Here is a 16,863-nt window from a genome sequence, read left to right as displayed (position 1 = left end):
CGAGGTAGGGAGCAGGGCTGAGTGGGGGGAGCTTGCTTCCCAACTGATGCCGGAAAGATGTTACCAGAATCTGGGTTCCTGTTCACGGAGTCAAAGAATGAACTCCGGGAACACATAGGCAGCAAGCAAGCAAAGTCTTTATTACAGGAAAGCAAACAGCTCCCAGGGCTGCTGGGAGGGGGAGAAGAGCCCCCTTCTCTGTTGTCCCATAAGGACTTTTATCTCTTACAGATGGGGGGTACCAACGTGGGGTCCAGAAAAATGTGGCTTTTCCCCATTGGCTTTGCCCAGTTTCTTATGTCAGTCTTTGTCCAATAGGAGTTTTAGGGGGGAAATATCCCCGTAAGTTTTAGGGTTTGTCCTTCTCTTCCCTTAGACGGAGTCACCACTCCTCTCATTCCGTTTCTATCAGTTGAGGAGGGGTTAGAGATTAAGGTCCATGCGGGGGAAGGCACACTTCCTAGAGTGAACAAGGCCTGTGAGGAATTGCTCTCTGGAGCCCTTAAACCACAAACGTTAACCAATAGCCCTATCAAAGAAGGCATCCAAGCCCATGGTCCTACACTAACTACGTGTGTTAACATTCTGCCACCTGCCGGCTCTGCACCAGCTGCTCAGGGGCCAGACTGTTCTCCTGCAACCAATGCTGCCCAAAGAGATGTTTGCCTGGGGATGCATCTGACACATGGAGAACCTGCAAAGTAGCTGTCACCTAATAATAGGGGTTATAATCAACCACTATATCATCCGAGTTGCTTTGTTTTAGAGACAAAGCAACTCATTTATAAACCTTGAGGCCAACCCTTGTCTATCCCATCCCCTTCCCGACTCTGTCAATTTAATGCTGGATAAGGAAACATCAACTTTTTAAAAAGCAACAGCATCTGTAAAATAGAAGGCCTTGTTTTGTAACCGCTCTTGAAAACAGTTGTCTCTCTGCCACGTGAGGACAAAGTGAGAAGGTGGCTGTCCACCCGCCAGAAAGAGGGTCCACACTAGAACCCAGCCATGCTGGCGCCCTCATCTTGGACTTCAGGCCTCCAGAACTGTGAGAAAGACATTTCTGTGGTGTAATCCATCCAGTCTGTAATATTCTGTGAGGGCGGCCGAAGCTCATACCAATTTTTGATGCTTTCCTCCCCTTTGGAGAAAGCTTGTGGGCAAGCTGCTTAGTTAACCATGGGACTTCGGCCGCCCCGGGTAGCAACAACCAAGGATCCTGTGAAATCAGCGGGGTGTGGGTCCTGGATGGGCCCTGAGCTTCGGCTCTCAGCCTGGGCTGCACACCAGTCACCGAGGAGTCCTGCCGACTCCTGCCGTCCTGTGACCCGCCCCGGCCAACCTCATCAGTTTGAGGGATGCGGACCAGACGGGCTCACGTGTGAAGTCCCCCACGTGTCCCTGATGTGCAGCCAGGACGAGACCCAGCCCCCTAGAGCTAAAGAGAGGACGTCCTGGGGAAGGGGTCCCCACCTACAGGACAGATGCCAGGCCCTCCCTCCTGTGACAGAGCTTCATGGGGGTCGGCGGGAGGTCAGGGGGCAGGAGGCGGTGTGTCGTCTCAAGGCACCAAGACAAAGCCAACCTCAGCAAATTCATAAGAGCACTTTTTATTTGAGGCAAGGAAAAGTCTAGCTGAAAGGAGCACAGTTCCAAGCAGTCAAAATCCAACTGTTAGAGATGCTGTTTTCACTTTGAAAATTCAACTTAGAAAAGGGTATTCACGGCGCGCTGTCCGCAGCTGGACAAGAAGCGGGGCGAAGAAAACTGGAGGGACTTCCAATCTACAGGTAGTGCTCTTCGGGCCCCACACCATGCAGGCCAAGCGCCCACTGGCGCCTCGGTGGGTCGCTGACCCGCTGCCGAGGGACAGGGGCCGAGCTCCACTGGGCAGGGGGGAAGCGAGGAGGGAAACAGCAGGTCACCTGGGGAAGGGCAGGCGCCCCCAGCTTCAATATTCCTCGTGAAAGGGATAATCCTTGTGGGAGGCACAGCTGTCAGGAGACAAGAGCAACACGTTAGCTTCTCGAGGAAGAGGTTTCGACCGCTACAAACTTCCAAAAGACAGAAACGGTGTCTCATTGAGGTAGAAACAGAGGCCTCGGGGGCTGCAAGCCAGTTCTGAGACTGCAGATCGGCGTCTGTAGTCGGAGGCATCTTCCGCCTTGGGCTCTCTCCCGTGGGCGGGTGTGACCAGCACTGTGCCCGAGGCCTGCAGGGCGGCAGGAGAAAGCATCCTATGCCTTAAACAGTGAGAGGTGCTAACAACACAAAGGATGCTGACAGCCTGAGTCTGTGACACAGCACGTGCTCCCAGTGCAGGGAGCAAGAGGACACTGTCACCTCCAGAAGCCTCGTGGCATCAGGGGACTGAAGTGAGGCCAGAGACTAGTGGAAGATTTGACACAGGAAACACAGGGAGAGGAGACAGGCTGGCCATCGAGCAAGGGGTGGAAGGATGCAGGTGTGTCGGCCAAGGTTCACGCTACATTGGAAATTTAACAGCAAAATAGTGTTGGAAAGACTGGCTGGGCAGAGTGTGAAAGGCTCAGGTTGAACCCTGCCTGGGGCTTAGAACTCTTACTCAGATATTTAGAGCCATTCAAAAGTTCCCCATCGGAGTTTCCGTCGTGGCACAGCGGAAACGAATCTGACTAGGAGCCGTGAGGTTGCGGGTTTGATCCCTGGCCTCGCACAGTGGGTTAAGGATCCAACATTGCCATGAGCTGTGATGCAGGTCACAGATGCAGCTCGGATACCGTCTTGCTGTGGCTGTGGTGTAGGCCAGCAGCTACAGCTCCAATTAGACCCCTAGCCTGGGAACCTCCGTATGCCACGGGTGCAGCCCTGGAAAAAAAAAGAAAAGACAAAAAAAAAAAGAAAAGTTCCCCAAGGCTCCTTCGGTTGGTTTGTTTGTTTTGGCATTCCACCATACCTGAGTAATAGAACAGTGCCTTCAGCCACTGGCTAGTAGAGCAATCATTGCCAAATTGAGGCCATGCGGATGTACGAATGTGTATATACAGTTAGAAAAAGCTTCCTGGGGGGCTTGGGACTGTTGGAGCAGCCTCTCCCTTCCCACTCCAGTCCCAGCCCATCAGACACAGGGGGCCCACAGAGTGATCCGCCAGCCGTCTCGAGGTTGCCCTATTTGCACCGGGCGGCGGAGCAAGGCACTGAGGTTCGCGCCAGGCACGGTGTTGGCAGCAGGAAGCAGAAGGAAGCAGAATGAATCATGACTCGCAAAGCAGAAGAGCCGGAGCTTGGCGATGGATTACCTTCTCTCCCCTCTCACCCTGCCCATAGACACAAAACTGAATTCGGTCGAAAAAAGGGTTAAGCGCCATTAACACAAACAGAGACATCAGCAGGGCCGGGGTACACTCTGTGGCCTGTTCTGAATCTGAGGCCACCATGTGGGCAACACGCTCACAGGCCGTGCCCGCCCGAAGCACGAGAATTAGCAGCCAAGATGCAGGTTTGGCGGAAGCACCAGTGGGCAAACTCTGAATTAAAGAAAGAACAGAGGCTGGAAGAGAAAGCTAGTGCTCGCCCGCCTCAGGGAAGGCTTGGATTCTGCTCGCAAGAGGAACCATGAGAGGAGACAGAGAAGAAACAAAGAGACAGGACAGGAAAACCAGTGAGAGAGGAGGCGCTCGGCCTTCACAGTGCCATGGGCAGTTCCTTCCTGAAAGGGGAAAGGGAGTTTTCAACTTTGAGTTCACGTAGCAGGACCAAAAGGCAAAGTGAAAACCTTCCCTGTCTTCTCCCTCAGATTCCAAACCAGCAGGAACACTAGGACCCAGCCAACACGTGGCTGGAGGGACCTTGGGCGAATCTACCAGTCAGGGGACTGAGTGATGCCCACAGCCCTCGGTCACACACTTTGATCGCGGTCAGGACGGTGGTGAACCCCAAGCACCACCGTCCTCGGACTAAACCCTTTCTTTAGTCACTACAGATAGAGTCACATGCAAATTCTTCCAGGAAGCTGGAGCAAGAGCCACTTGAGGTCATCTGGTTTCAGATGAGCCACTAAAATCTGAAAATTGAAAGTCACTATAGGAGTTCCCGTTGTGGCTCAGCGGTAATGAAATGAACTAGTATCCATGAGGACTCAGGTTTGATCCCTGGCCTCGCTCAATGGGTTAAGGATCCAGCATTGCTGTGAGCTGTGGTGTAGGTCACATACAAGGCTCTGGATCCTGCATTGCTGTGGCTGTGGCGTAAGCCGGCAGCTCCAGCTCCAATTTAACCCCTAGCCTGGGAACCTCCATATGCCGTGAGTGGGGCCCTAAAAAGACAATAAAAAAAGAGTGAAGAGGCAGAAATGCTTCAGCTCTCCTATGCGCATTAAAGTAGAATGGACCAATAAAATACCCTCTTTGGACATTTTTTTCTTTTTAAATTAAAGTCAGCACATGTCGTTACTGCAGGTTAGCCAACAGCACACGGGGCAGGCAAAGCCGTCAAGGGCAGAGCTCACCCACTCCCCGGGGCCGGTGCAGCTCCACCGACAGTGTGAATGGTCCCCGCTATAAGCGGAGGAAGGAGGCTGGGGAATGTGGACAAGTCGCAGCCGAGGCAAGAGCAAGGCCTAGACCTTAAGGCCTCCGGGAGGCATCCCTTCGTTCTGCGGCACCTGCGACCCTCCCGAGACTCACCTCATCAAGGCACAGACCCTCCAGTTCCTGTTGTAGCTCAGTAAGGTGTTCATATCCTCAGGGCTCAGTTCAAAGTCAAAGACCTAGAAAGGAAAAAGAAAAAAATTTCAATAAGCTGGACAAGTAGAGATTAAACACAGCACAGGAAAGCCTACCAGCCGCTCAGGGCAGCACCACTGAGCACATGTTGCCTGGCGACGGGAGGGGCAGGAAGGCCCGACCGGCTAAACTCAAAGAGTTTACTACGCGACTAGTCAGAGAACGCAGAGAACGCGCGTGTTTTGGCTGAGAATGCAAGCGACAATGAACACAGCCCTTCCCTTCCAGAACCTCCAAGCAAAATCAAACAGTTCCTCTTCCATTTAGCTCATGTCAAAAGCTCTGCTGAGCACTTCCATCGTGATCAGCACCAGGGTTGAACACAGCGATGGGTGAGAAGTGTCTCTGCCTCGGTTACGATGCAGCAAAGGGAAGCGCTAATCCCACCGCTATAACACAGCGAATAATTAGCTGCACACACTGTAGGAAAGATGCTACACAAGCACTCCCGTGCCCAGGGGAACCAGGATTGAATTCCAGCTGGGCAGCTGAAGGAAGCAGTCAAAGGAATCGGTATCTGAGATGGGCCAAAGAAGCAGCCAGCAAAGACCTTGAGAGACAGGAAAGGGGAGAAAGTAGAAAGGTGGAACGGGGCGGGGGGGGGGGGGGGGAGAATTCGGCCCACCCTTGGACCCGGGAGGGCCCTCTGCTTGCATGATTGAAGGAAGCCTGCTGCACACTCTGTGGTCACGGCTGTGCAAAAATGTGCAAAGACTACAAGGAAGATGCATAAGTTCTATTATCACGAAGTGATTAGTCATTTTAAAATGTTTCTTTACCAACGCCTAGAGAAGATAAAGTATGAAACAAAAAACCCATCTCTAGCAGGATTCGGGCTTTTCGTGGTCACTCTTTTACCACTTTATCTGTCTCCCCCCACCCTCCCCAGGCCTTGTCCCCATCTCCCACGTGACCAGCAGCACATGTTACAGCCACAGCCCATGCCAAGGGAACAGACAAAGTTAGCTGCTCGCTGTGGAAACAGAACTGCTAAGAACCAGGGCTTGAATCAAGCCAGAGGGGTCCTGGCAGAGCTGCCCTGCTCAGGGACAGCAGAGGAGCAGGGGCGTCAGGACCCCCCTGGAGAGCTCTTCTCCCAGCCCCGCCCCCAACACTGTTCGAGAGGCGGGCAAGCAGGGGGCTGTGATGCCAGGAGGTCTGCTCTGCTCTGGCGGGTGCCCGGAGAGAGCACAGAACACCTCATGGTGCCCCGCACAGTCCCTGCAGGCCACAGGCTTAGCAGCAGAGCTCTTTCCTGTGTGAAGCCCTTGGATGCCTCTTATTCAATCTTTAGGACAACCCTCAAAATAGGTTGTTCTACAGAGGGTAAAACTGAGGCACAAATGCAGGCGGCATCACTCAAAAGCAATGGTTCTCGGCAAGTGATGAATTCCTGAGGAGCACGTCCATCCGGAGCTGCGGCCCAGGGCCCGCCCCCCACAGGGAACCACAGGGGGCTCACTGCAGCTCAGAGAGGCGGGTGGGGGCCCCCACGCAACCATCCAGAGACCCTGGGAAAGCGGATCAGCCAGGATCTTACCTGGAAGTTCTCGGCAATGCGTTCAGGCGTCACGGACTTGGGGATGACGATCAAGTTCCTCTGCATGGGGAACCGGATCAGAACCTGGGAACACAGGGGCCGAGTGGGCACGCACACTGGGAGCCCTGCGCCTGGACCTCATCTAATCTTCCACATCCATCACCCAGGGAAGAAAGAGCTCCCAGACCTTCGCAGGGAGGAACTGAGGCTCAGAGGTGGCAGGGTCTGACCCCCGAGCCCCGCTCTCCCCTCTCCACATCTCCCAGGTACGTGACTGTCTAGAACCCGCTCTACCACTTGGGAGCAGAGAGGTGCCCACGCGCGTGCTGCCATGAGCACACAGAGCAGCAAGCACTGGCCCGGAGGGGTAGCGTCCCAGACCACATGCAGTCTTCTAGCTCCCAGTCTGTGCTCTTTCGACCCCACACTCCAGCACCCAAGCCACGTCTAGGGGGGGCTTGACCAGGCTCGGTCACTACTCCCTCCACGGCTAACAGGAACCATCAGGAATGCAGGAAGCTCTGGGAGCAGCCACGAATGCCTGGAAATGGCCGTACCTGGGCTGTGGTTTTATTGTACTTGGCTGCAATCGCTTTGATCCTGGGGTCCTCCAGGAGGGAAGGGTCCTCAGGCTTGGCCCTGGAGACAGAAAGGGGGTCTACATGCGGAGCCTCAGAGCCACCACTCGTGGCAGCTGGCAACCCTGACCCTCACCCCATCAACCTGGGGAAGCAGCCTGCCAGGCTCCTCCAGATTCAGAGCTGGGTTATAAACTCCCAACTCTTTGGGAAAGGGGTAGGCATATTGCTACGGAAATGCCAACCAGGAAACCCAATGAGAGTATCCTGGGGAGGTCTACAAATCAGCCCCAGGAGCTGCTGAATTTTTCCTTTTCTTTTCTTTTTTTCTTTTTTTTTTTTGCTGGATTGCACCCATGGCATATGGAAGTTCCCAGGCTAGGGGTCGAATCAGAGCTATAGTTGCTGGCCTACACCACAGCCACAGCAGTGCAGGATCCGAGCTCCATCTGTGACTTATAGCACAGCTCACGGCAATACCGGATGCCCAACCCACTGAGTGAGGGCAGGGATCGAACCCTCATCCTCTGGGATACTAGTTGGATTCATTTCTGCAGCGCCATAGTGGAACTCCCTGAGTTTTTCTTTTTAGCTGTTTCTACTCTTCACCAACTGACAAGAGAACACGATCCCACAGGAACGCACCAGGGCCTGTCGGGAGAGCCGAGGGGGCTGTAGGCAGTCACCACGATGCCTTTGGACTTGCAGTATTCGATTAACTTCTCCTGAGTGAGGTATGGGTGGACCTCGATCTGCAGGTGCAAACAGGAGGGCTGGTGGTGCCACTGCGGGCAGGGTGCTGGGACATACAGGGAGGCTCCCCACGCTAAAGTCCCTCCCTCCCCAGACAGAACATTGTAACCAATGTCCCACCTCCCAGATAAGCTGCAACAACTGTCTCCGCTGCCCAGCTAGCGTCCTCGATATTAATGATATTAACCTGGTTACTGTGGCCACAGGTCCTGAGGGTGCTTTCTGGCTTTGGCCATTTATCAACTGCGACAGGTCTGAGGAGCTCAATGTCTGCACACAGTTCATCTCAAGGCCCCGAGTTGTCATGAGCCAGGCTCCTGCCCTTTCTCTCCTGCAAGTTTTACTCCTGGATGTGTCACCAGCTTTCTGAACCATAAATCAGGACTCTGCCAACGCCCAGGGACCTGCCTCGCGGCTGCTCCCCAGATGATGTAAACAAGATGTGTCTGCTAGGGTCACCCGGTAACAAAGAGTCTGTCATGCACGCCAGCCACCCTGCGGGATGTTACCTGGTTAACGGCTGGCTTGTATTTCAGGCCAGGTTTGTTTAAGATCTTCTCCACTTGCAGATGGTTGAAGTTGGAGACGCCAATGGCTTTCACCAGCCCTTCGTCCACCAGCTCCTCCATGGCCTAGAGACCAAAGAGGGTCTTGCTTGCTGCTGACACGTGCCCCAAAGATGGGGCTCGGAAGCAACTCTCGCACCAGTCAGCTTCCTATTCAGTGCCAGTGTCTTGGGGAAGACAGAGAGGCACCCAGACAAAAGCCAGGCTGGCCTCATGGAGACAGAAGGAGCAGAGACAGGGACAGAAGAACAGATACAGGGAAAGAGGGCAGAGGGCATCACTCACACCTGGTGCCTCACACAGGGAACGGGGAGCCGGAAAGGCGGGGAGGCCAGCGGGGCTGCCTTACCTCCCACGTCTCCACAAAATCGCTCTCATCAGGAACCACGTTGCCGTCGCCATCCAGCGGGAAAGGGTCCTTGCCAGGCTGTGGTAACAGTCAACAACCATCAGTCAGTCGGGGCCCGCACAGATCGGCACCTCTGACAGCAAAGCTCTAACACAATTATTCTGAACTGCACCAGCGGCTAAGTTTTTAGAGGCTCATCAAGGGCAAATCCATGTCAGTGTGAGAAAGAAACGGCAGGTGACTCCTGAAGACGCCAGGCCTTTTTCTATCAAATGGCTTGGCGCCGACCGTCAGGTGGAGGCGGACAATTCAGCCGGCCGGGGTGGAGTGGGAGCGTGGGGCGAGAGCCAGGACCAGGATTCAGGGCCACGTCCTGGCTGGATCCAAGCCTACAAAACCAGCACTTCGCCTGAGTCCGGCTGGCTGACACCACAAGGCAAAAAAAACAGAGCTACGGGGTTAAAGCCGCCTGCTTTCAAGCTGGCTGACAAAGCGGGACACTGAGCTGGGCCAGAAGGGGGCAAAGGACCCAAGTGTAGAGTTCTTTCTGTGGGAAGAGACAGGGCGTGGGTGGAACACAGGGCAGCGGCACAGGGGCCCTGGGTACGGGGACGGGCAGTAGCTGATGACACCTTATGGCCCCGTGCAGAACGGTCACCTGAGTGGTTTGCTGTCGCAAAGTTCTGAGTTAAACAATCACCACAGAACAAAGAGCAGCGCTCCTCTGACTCTGTAAGGTGTGAGTCATCCGTGGTTTGGATGCCGAGGCCCCAGTGGGGCCTGACTGGGTTCTAACACGCTCCCAGGTGATGCCACCGCTGCTGGTCTGGGGACCGCACCTTGAGTAGAGGGGCAAGGACACACGGAGCGTCTACCTGCTCATGAGCTGCTACCAGAGGGGAATGCCAGAGGCTACACCTGAGCCCAGGCCCCTACCTTGAAGCCAGTGGGCCAGTGGATAAGGTAGAGGTCCAGGTAGTCCAGCTTCAGGTTGCGGAGGGTCGTCTGGCAGGCCCCTTTCACCAGGTTCTTCTCATGGTCTGTGCACCACAGCTGAAGCCAGCGAGAGAACATGGCTTAGCCCTGCGTTCGGGAAGCTCATGCCCAGCCAGGTGGCTCGGAGACAGAGGCCTGGCTTTCCTCTCCCCACAACCCGCCCACTGCACTAGGATGCTGTAAATGGTGGGGAGGAAGGTTCCGTTTCATACGCGGATCCTAATTTTCCAAAGGAAGGAAGGATCATCAGGTCACGGAAACCCTTCAGAAGGACCAAACTGAAGGCATAAAACGGAATGGGCGGGCCAGCAAGCTAGTTCTAGGCCCTAAACATGAGCTCTTCGGCCGATTTTCCTACCAAGCTGGTCTTCACGGAGCTGGGCTCCCCCATCCCCCCACTCCCCGGGGTCCTTTGGGTACCGCCAGCCCCCGAGTCAAAGCTGGTAGCCAGCAGTGGAGATTCAGTCTGCAGATGGGAACCAGGTTCTGTCCTCAAAGACAACGCTCCAGAAAAGGAGCGCCCACCCGCGGCCCTGGCCCCCTCAGCAAGGGACTCCAACCATGCGTCCTGGTGGAATGACCATCCAACAGACAGATGGCCACAGACGGGCAGGACATGGAGCCCTCACGGCCTTGAGTCAGTGCCTCTCCCCCAGAAGAACCGCCTGCCCAGTGCTAACCTCAGCTGTCTTAGGAGCCCTAGAGGGCAGCCTCGGCCCCCAAGCTGATGCTGCCCCGGATGAATGCGGACGAGAACCTATTGCTCAGGCTCCCCTGCAGAGCGGTACCTTACTGACGATGAAGAGGTCCTCACGCTTCACCACCTGCCCTTGGAGCTTCTCCTGGAGGCCCAGCCCCACCTCGTTCTCGTTCTGGTACACATGGGCACAGTCAATGTGGCGGTACCCAAGGTCAATGGCCACCTTCACAGCCTCTGTCACTTTGCCTGGAGGGGACTGAAAAAAACAGGAAATGAAAGGCATGAGGATAAAACCAAAAATGAAATAAAATATACAGCTTGCCCACAACCCAGGAAGAAGGGCTGCAGGAAACTCATGGCTCTTCAGGGGCTCCTGTTCCTTTAAGACCAGCAAAGAATGGCCATGTAAGCTTCTGAACATACCGAGGTGAGAAGCCACGGTGCTTTGTTTTAGGAAAATCTGACAACTTATTAGCAACACGGATCACCTTATCTGGATGGGTCAAAGCCTCTAGCTTCCTTGTTTCTTCAGAATCTACTGATTTACAAACCACTGAATAAAAAATTCCTCACCACCTGAAACTACTAGGTTCCCAAGATAATAAGGGGTACCATTTCCTGAAGGTATCATTTCCTGAAAACCGTTCAAAATTGCTGCATATATTCACCCAGTAACCATTTGGTTCCTGAGTTCCATCAGCGAATGCCTAGAATTTATTTTCTCCTTCCACTTGGGGATTCTGGTACTGGCCACCCTTGTAGTTTTCAGAGAGTATCGTAAAGTCAGGAACACCACTGCTGTAGATCCAGAGGCCTATGCTCCGATCTCACTGTGTAAGAACCTGCTGTAAGAGGTGGAGGCAGAAAGTGGCCGCACAGAGGTTTTAGTGGACAGACATGAGTTGACAGGAGGGGCAGGTGGGCACCTGGAAGACCACCATATGGTTTGCAGTCAGAGCTGCAGAAAGACTGAATGGCTGCCCCTGCCCAGACCATGTGTGCAGCTGCGTGAACAGAACAAGCGCTGGCTGGGCAGCCCTGCCAGCACCCAGGCTGGCTGCACAGACACTCATCTCCGAAATGCTCCTGCCTGGACCAAACAGGTGGAAAACAAACACGTGTGCATTGGGCTGCTGAGTGAACAGAGGCATTCCTCGGGACAGCTAGGCTAGAAAAGAATGAGCAGGAAACCGCCTCCGGGCCACAAGCAGCTGCAGACATCTGCTGTTTTGACATCAGCTGTTGTGGACGGGTGAGAGCAGAGGCGTGCGTGATCGGAGCCTGTCAGCTCACCCAGCTCGCTCACTCGCCACCACGGAGGGAGCGGGGTGCTGGGTGGGCCCTGGTGACCTCAGTGTGAGATCAGGAAACTTCTTTAGACAATCTGGCAATCTCTTATTTCCCTGGGGGACCCAAGAAACTGCACCTGCTGCCTTTCCTGACCTTCATGGTTAAAGGACAGAGCATAACCAGAGGAGAAGCACCACAGCCTCCCTGTGGCATCCTGGGCACACCTGCTGGCACTGAGAGCAGAGCACCCCTTTTCCAGCTAAGAGAACAGGTAAGGAGACCCAGGTGGGGGACCGTCTGCCCAGCACACACAAACGCTCTCCAGGCTGGATGGCAACCTGATTGATGTTCTCCGTAGAGCCCTGTGCTGGGCCAGCTTAGCACCTCACAGCCCCCAACCCTGGGCAGAGGGGTGGGCACAGGCCCTGCATCTGCAGATAGAGATGTGACCCCAGCCAGGCTAACGAGACTCAACTCCTGGACTTCGGCTGGCACTACCAAGTTTCACTCTGCAGGGATCATTGTACTGGGAGCACGTGAGCCAGGAGGTACTGGACCAAGTGGGCCTGAGACAGATGAGGGTTGATGAGAGATGGCTCCCTGTCACATCATTTATATCCTTGAATCTGGTACCCCTGACATTACTCTGTAGGTCAATGAATCCCCACCCCGGATGTATATATTTTTTCCCTCCTGTTTCAGATTGTCATTCAGTTCCTTGGAACCAGAAGGTGCACAGGGGCATAATCAAGGCCGTGGAACAACTGGCACAAAACTTAAAAAGGCCTCAGGATGTTTTTATAGAAAAGCCAAAGGGAGAAATTCAATGTCATACAGAAGCTGCTGTTCCCTGAGCCTTCCCTGGACAGAGGGCTGATTAGCTAGAGACGCACATGCTGAGAAACTTTCAAAGGGTAAAGAAAAACAGAAGCAAGGACTATTAGGCATTTTACAAATTGAATTCGTAGAAGTTGTGGCAATGCATAACAAGACCCCTGGGAATGGATGCTCTGTGCTGGCTTCCCCTATGCAGGGGAAGCAGCAGTGGGGAAGGCTGAGGCTGCCTATGGCTCTCACCTGGGTGGGCGGGCCTGGGCTCCCAGCCTTGCAGCAGGCACACGGTTACTAGAAGGCTCGTGCTAGGCAGATCATGTCGCAAAGTGGAACCCTACAGTGTGGTGTTTAGCCCACAAGGGCTCAAACTGAGAAGAACAACAGCTTGCATTCATTATGGATCAGTTTTCACAGGTTTTAAATGTATTGCTGAGTTGACTCTTCACTATAAGTCTGGTAGATACTATTATCTCTGTGGATAAGGAAACCAAGGTGCAGAGAGGTTACAAAACTGGCCCGTGATCCTGCGGTGAAGTAAGAGATGCCAGGATTCCGGCCTTGGCCTGGGGACCTGAAAGCCAGGCTTTGCTGAGATGTCTGTCCCCCAGGGTGGAAGCCCAGAGGCAGGGAGACTCTGGTCAAGGAGAGGACAAGCCTCCTGGGCTCGGAAAATCATACTCTGGGATGATGAGATACCAGAATCCACAAACTTGATTCACTACGAATCTGCTCAATCTAGAACCCTCGCCATCACTCACGAGGCAGCCACTTTAAGACATGGTGAAAAATCACTCAATAAACTAGGGAACGCTAGCACATGACCACACCGCCTCCCCCTCCCATGTCCACATGGAAAACTGCAAACAGAAGGCTGGGGTCCAGACTGAGCCTGTGAAAAGAAGATCAATCATGAAGATACATTTCCACACCTCTTAACGGCAAATCTGCAGAAAGCCAGTACAGGAAACACTCAAGTTGTAAGTCATCCGATTATACAAACCCTATAGATGAAATCACGTTTTAAACTCGATCCTGCCACTAATCTGCCCTGTGACGTGGGCACATCCATGCATGCCCATCCCCCTCGTACCTTTCAGCTCCAAAGCTCCAGCTTGGCAGCAGCTTGACAACATTCTGGGCTGATGGCACCAAGGGTGCTGGAGAGAAGTTTCTATTGGAGGTCCCTGTTACCTCCACAAACTGGGCCCCCCATTTACTTTTCATGCAACACTCCCAGGCCAGGTAGCCCAGCTCGGAGAATTACCATCAGTGTCTCTGTCTGTCTCTCACACACATATGCACGCATATGCGCGCGTGCACGTGCGCGTGCACGTGCGCGCGCACACACACACTCCTTTTAAAACCTAATCATCTGCTTTGTTTGTAGCTCCTGCTAGTTACTTGAATATCCCTCCATTCCTGCTGCAAGACCAAAAACCCCCAATAACTACAACACAGCTCCAAATGAGAAAAATGGTTATTAACAGTGTTATCGGTTAAAAAAAAAGTATCTCAGAGATGAAATCCTTTGCACTTTCTGCCATGAGGATTTCTGGGAAGAGGGGACTGTGTCCTAACATCACAAAATGTTTTCCTCTGGTCAGCCGGCATAACTTCCGCAATGAAACAGGAGGCGGAACAAAGGAAACTTCACCTGGGGGGTAAAAGACAAAAAAACCACATCATCCTGGGGTAAGAAGTACGAGAACAGTGTGCCAACGACAATCCTGGAGCGAGGAAGAGATAACTAACTTTTGATATGAACTCAGATTAATAAAGAAATAGGGCAACGACCTCAAAGTCTTGAAAACTAACACATCACAAAAGCTGTCTAACCTCTTCTGATTTAATCAGCCTTTCTTCAGAGAAATTCAACTTGCATTTAAGAGAAAATAACTTTTTCTTTAAATTAACAGCTTTGTTTAAATACTAGTGGTGTCACGATATAATTTTCTCTTCTTCACTGTAAATATAAATTATCTCAACTAGATGCAAGTTAAATAGACATTTGAGACCTAATTTCTCAAAATGTATTCCAAGTTCCAATTATGTTCTTTATAACCTTCTGGAAGAGGAAGTGAGCCAACTTTTTCTGTACGTGACCAGACAAAAAATATTAGGCCTTGTGGGCCAAATGGTCTGTCACAAAGGCTCAACTCCACTGCTTCAGCAGCACAGAAGGTCATAAACATGCATAGGAAGGAGATGTGTTCTAATAAAACTTTCTTTACACAGAGAGGCTGTGGGCTGTGATTCAGCAACCCCTTTGTGTGTGGAAGAGCACACAAGGAAAGGGGGATCGAATCCCCTGTGATGGAACATGACGGAGGATGATGCGAGTAAAGGAATGCATATCTGTGTGTGACTGGGTCACTTTGCTGTATAGCGGAAGGTGACAGACCATTTAAATCAACTATAATAAAAAAATTTAACAAAAAATTTTTTAAAAAAGAAAGGGGGATCAAACAATCATCCCAGCCATGACTTGTCCCATCTCTGACTCATGAACGATTCTGGTTTCCAGTTCAAAGTTAGGTATGCCGACGCTGAACTCAAGATATCTTGGTGACCGAAGGGGTTTAATCCCTGCCCTAAATTTTTTTTTTTTTTTTTTTTTTTTTGGTGTGTGTTTTTAGAGCCACACCTGTGGCACATGGAGGTTCCCAGGCTAAGGGATCTATTCAAAGCTGTAGCTGCCGGCCTACAGCACAGCTCACAGCAACGCCGGATCCTTAACCCACTGAGCGAGGTCAGGGGTTGAACCCCCATCCTCATGGATACCAGTCAGGCTCGTTAACCGCTGAGCCACGACAGGAACTCCACCCCTGCTCTAATTTAACAAGTTGAAAATACCCTCCCACTCAACTTTGGGTAAATGTGAGCAAGCTGGGCCTGCTCGCTCTGGGAATTCACACAGTGCTCCCACTCTGCACAACTGGGAGAACTGGACCCGGCAGTTTTGTATAAACAAGGCTTAAAATCTGCCACACTCATAAGACTCCAGCAGAATAAGCATCTGGGAGAATCCAGAGAATGATAACAATGTGCAACCTTTCACATCAACAGAAACGCTTTTCATTGTTCGATGCCGATAAGCCAACCTCACTTGGCTCGTGCTCAATTATGACAAAATTCATTTTACAGCTTAATAATGTAAACCACAATTTCAAGGGATAAAGAGCAGACTGCTTAAGAAGGGTCTCTTTCCTTGCCTTTTCACAGGAAAACAGTCAATTTGGCTACAGTCCTTTTTTTTTTTTTTTTTTTGTCCTTCCTAGGGCTGCACCAGTGGCACATGGAGGTCCCCAGGCGAGGACCTCCTACACCACAGCCACAGCAACGGGGCATCCGAGCTGCCTCTGCGACCTACACCACAGCTCATGGCAACGCCAGATCCTTAACCCGCTGAGCGAAGCCAGGGATCGAACCTGCAATCTCATGGCTCCTAGTCGGATTTGTTAACCACCACACGACGGGAACTCCGGCTACAGTCTTTACATCAAAGTTCTCATCCAGGTTTGGCAACAAACACAAATCAACTAATAAGACCGAGATTAATTAACTTCCTCCTGCTCAGCTTGAATTAATCTATCCTGAACTCTAAGAACTGCTGTCTCTGCTTGGTTGAGATGCGCTGGACCAGGACTAAATGGCTTTGATCTCGAACAGCTCCAGGTAGAGGTCTGCAGGAATGCCTGCATGTCTACCCTCTCCCCCAGGCTCAGGATCTCAGGCCATTTCAAGCTTACTTAGTTACTTTCTCAGCATTTTCTTCTTCCTCATTTTTTTTTTTTTTTTTTTTTTGCTTTTTAGGGCACCCGTGGCATATGGAAATTCCCAGGCTAGGGGGTAGAATCGGAGCTACAGCTGCCAGCCTACACCACAGCCACAGCCTCGCCAGATCCGAGCTGCATCTGCGACCTACACCACAGCTCACAGCAACGCCAGATCTTTAACGCACTGAGCGAGGCAAAGGATCGAACCCATGTCTTCATGGATCCTAGTCAAGTTCGCTAACCGCTGAGCCACAGAGGGAACTCCTTTTTTTTTTTGGCTCTTTAGGGCTACACCCACAGCATATGGAAGTTCCCAGGCCAGGGGCTGAATTGGAGCTACAGATCCCAGCCACAACAATGTGGGATGGGAACCGCATCTGTGACCTACACCAAAGCTCACGGCAATGCCAGATCCTTAACCTGTTGAGCTAGGCCAGGGATCAAACCCGTGTCCTCAGGGATACTAGTTAGGTTTGTAACCCACTGCACCCCAGCAGGAACTCCTACCTCATGCATTCTTAAAGGAATGCAACATCACCTTCAAAGAGGCATCACCCTCCAAGAGGCAAAATCTGGTTTGCTGGGGGCAAAAAAATCTTGGCTTATAAAATGGTTTGTGGCCAGCCAAAGGGCCACAGGACACAGTCAGATGTAATCTGCGATGGTGAACTTTTATAGGGGAGGGAGGGAGCAATTAGGGAAAAATGTCTCAAAGGCT

At 52.4% G+C, this 16,863-nt stretch overlaps 1 protein-coding gene across 3 annotated transcripts in view; it reads right to left on the bottom strand.

Annotated features, from left to right (window-relative positions):
* Nucleotides 1,592-16,863, bottom strand: part of AKR1B1 (aldo-keto reductase family 1 member B) — a 158,801-nt gene continuing 143,529 nt past the window's right edge. For 2 of the 3 annotated variants that reach the window (XM_021078497.1, XM_021078498.1), the window contains exons 4-12: nucleotides 10,334-10,501; nucleotides 9,486-9,602; nucleotides 8,550-8,627; nucleotides 8,144-8,266; nucleotides 7,527-7,633; nucleotides 6,861-6,942; nucleotides 6,304-6,387; nucleotides 4,665-4,747; nucleotides 1,592-1,994 (exon numbers count right to left, since the gene is read on the bottom strand). In XM_021078497.1, the coding sequence (XP_020934156.1) occupies nucleotides 1,952-1,994; nucleotides 4,665-4,747; nucleotides 6,304-6,387; nucleotides 6,861-6,942; nucleotides 7,527-7,633; nucleotides 8,144-8,263 (519 nt within the window). In that variant the 5' untranslated portion in view covers nucleotides 8,264-8,266; nucleotides 8,550-8,627; nucleotides 9,486-9,602; nucleotides 10,334-10,501 and the 3' untranslated portion in view covers nucleotides 1,592-1,951. The remainder of the gene's footprint in view (nucleotides 1,995-4,664; nucleotides 4,748-6,303; nucleotides 6,388-6,860; nucleotides 6,943-7,526; nucleotides 7,634-8,143; nucleotides 8,267-8,549; nucleotides 8,628-9,485; nucleotides 9,603-10,333; nucleotides 10,502-16,863) is intronic. The other variant, NM_001001539.2, reaches the window with a different exon arrangement.

This window comes from Sus scrofa, chromosome 18 (assembly GCF_000003025.6).
Source record: "Sus scrofa isolate TJ Tabasco breed Duroc chromosome 18, Sscrofa11.1, whole genome shotgun sequence".
NCBI classification, from domain to species: Eukaryota; Metazoa; Chordata; class Mammalia; order Artiodactyla; family Suidae; genus Sus; species Sus scrofa.
Note: the sequence above shows the minus strand (reverse complement) of the source record. Positions and strands in the feature narration are given on the sequence as shown.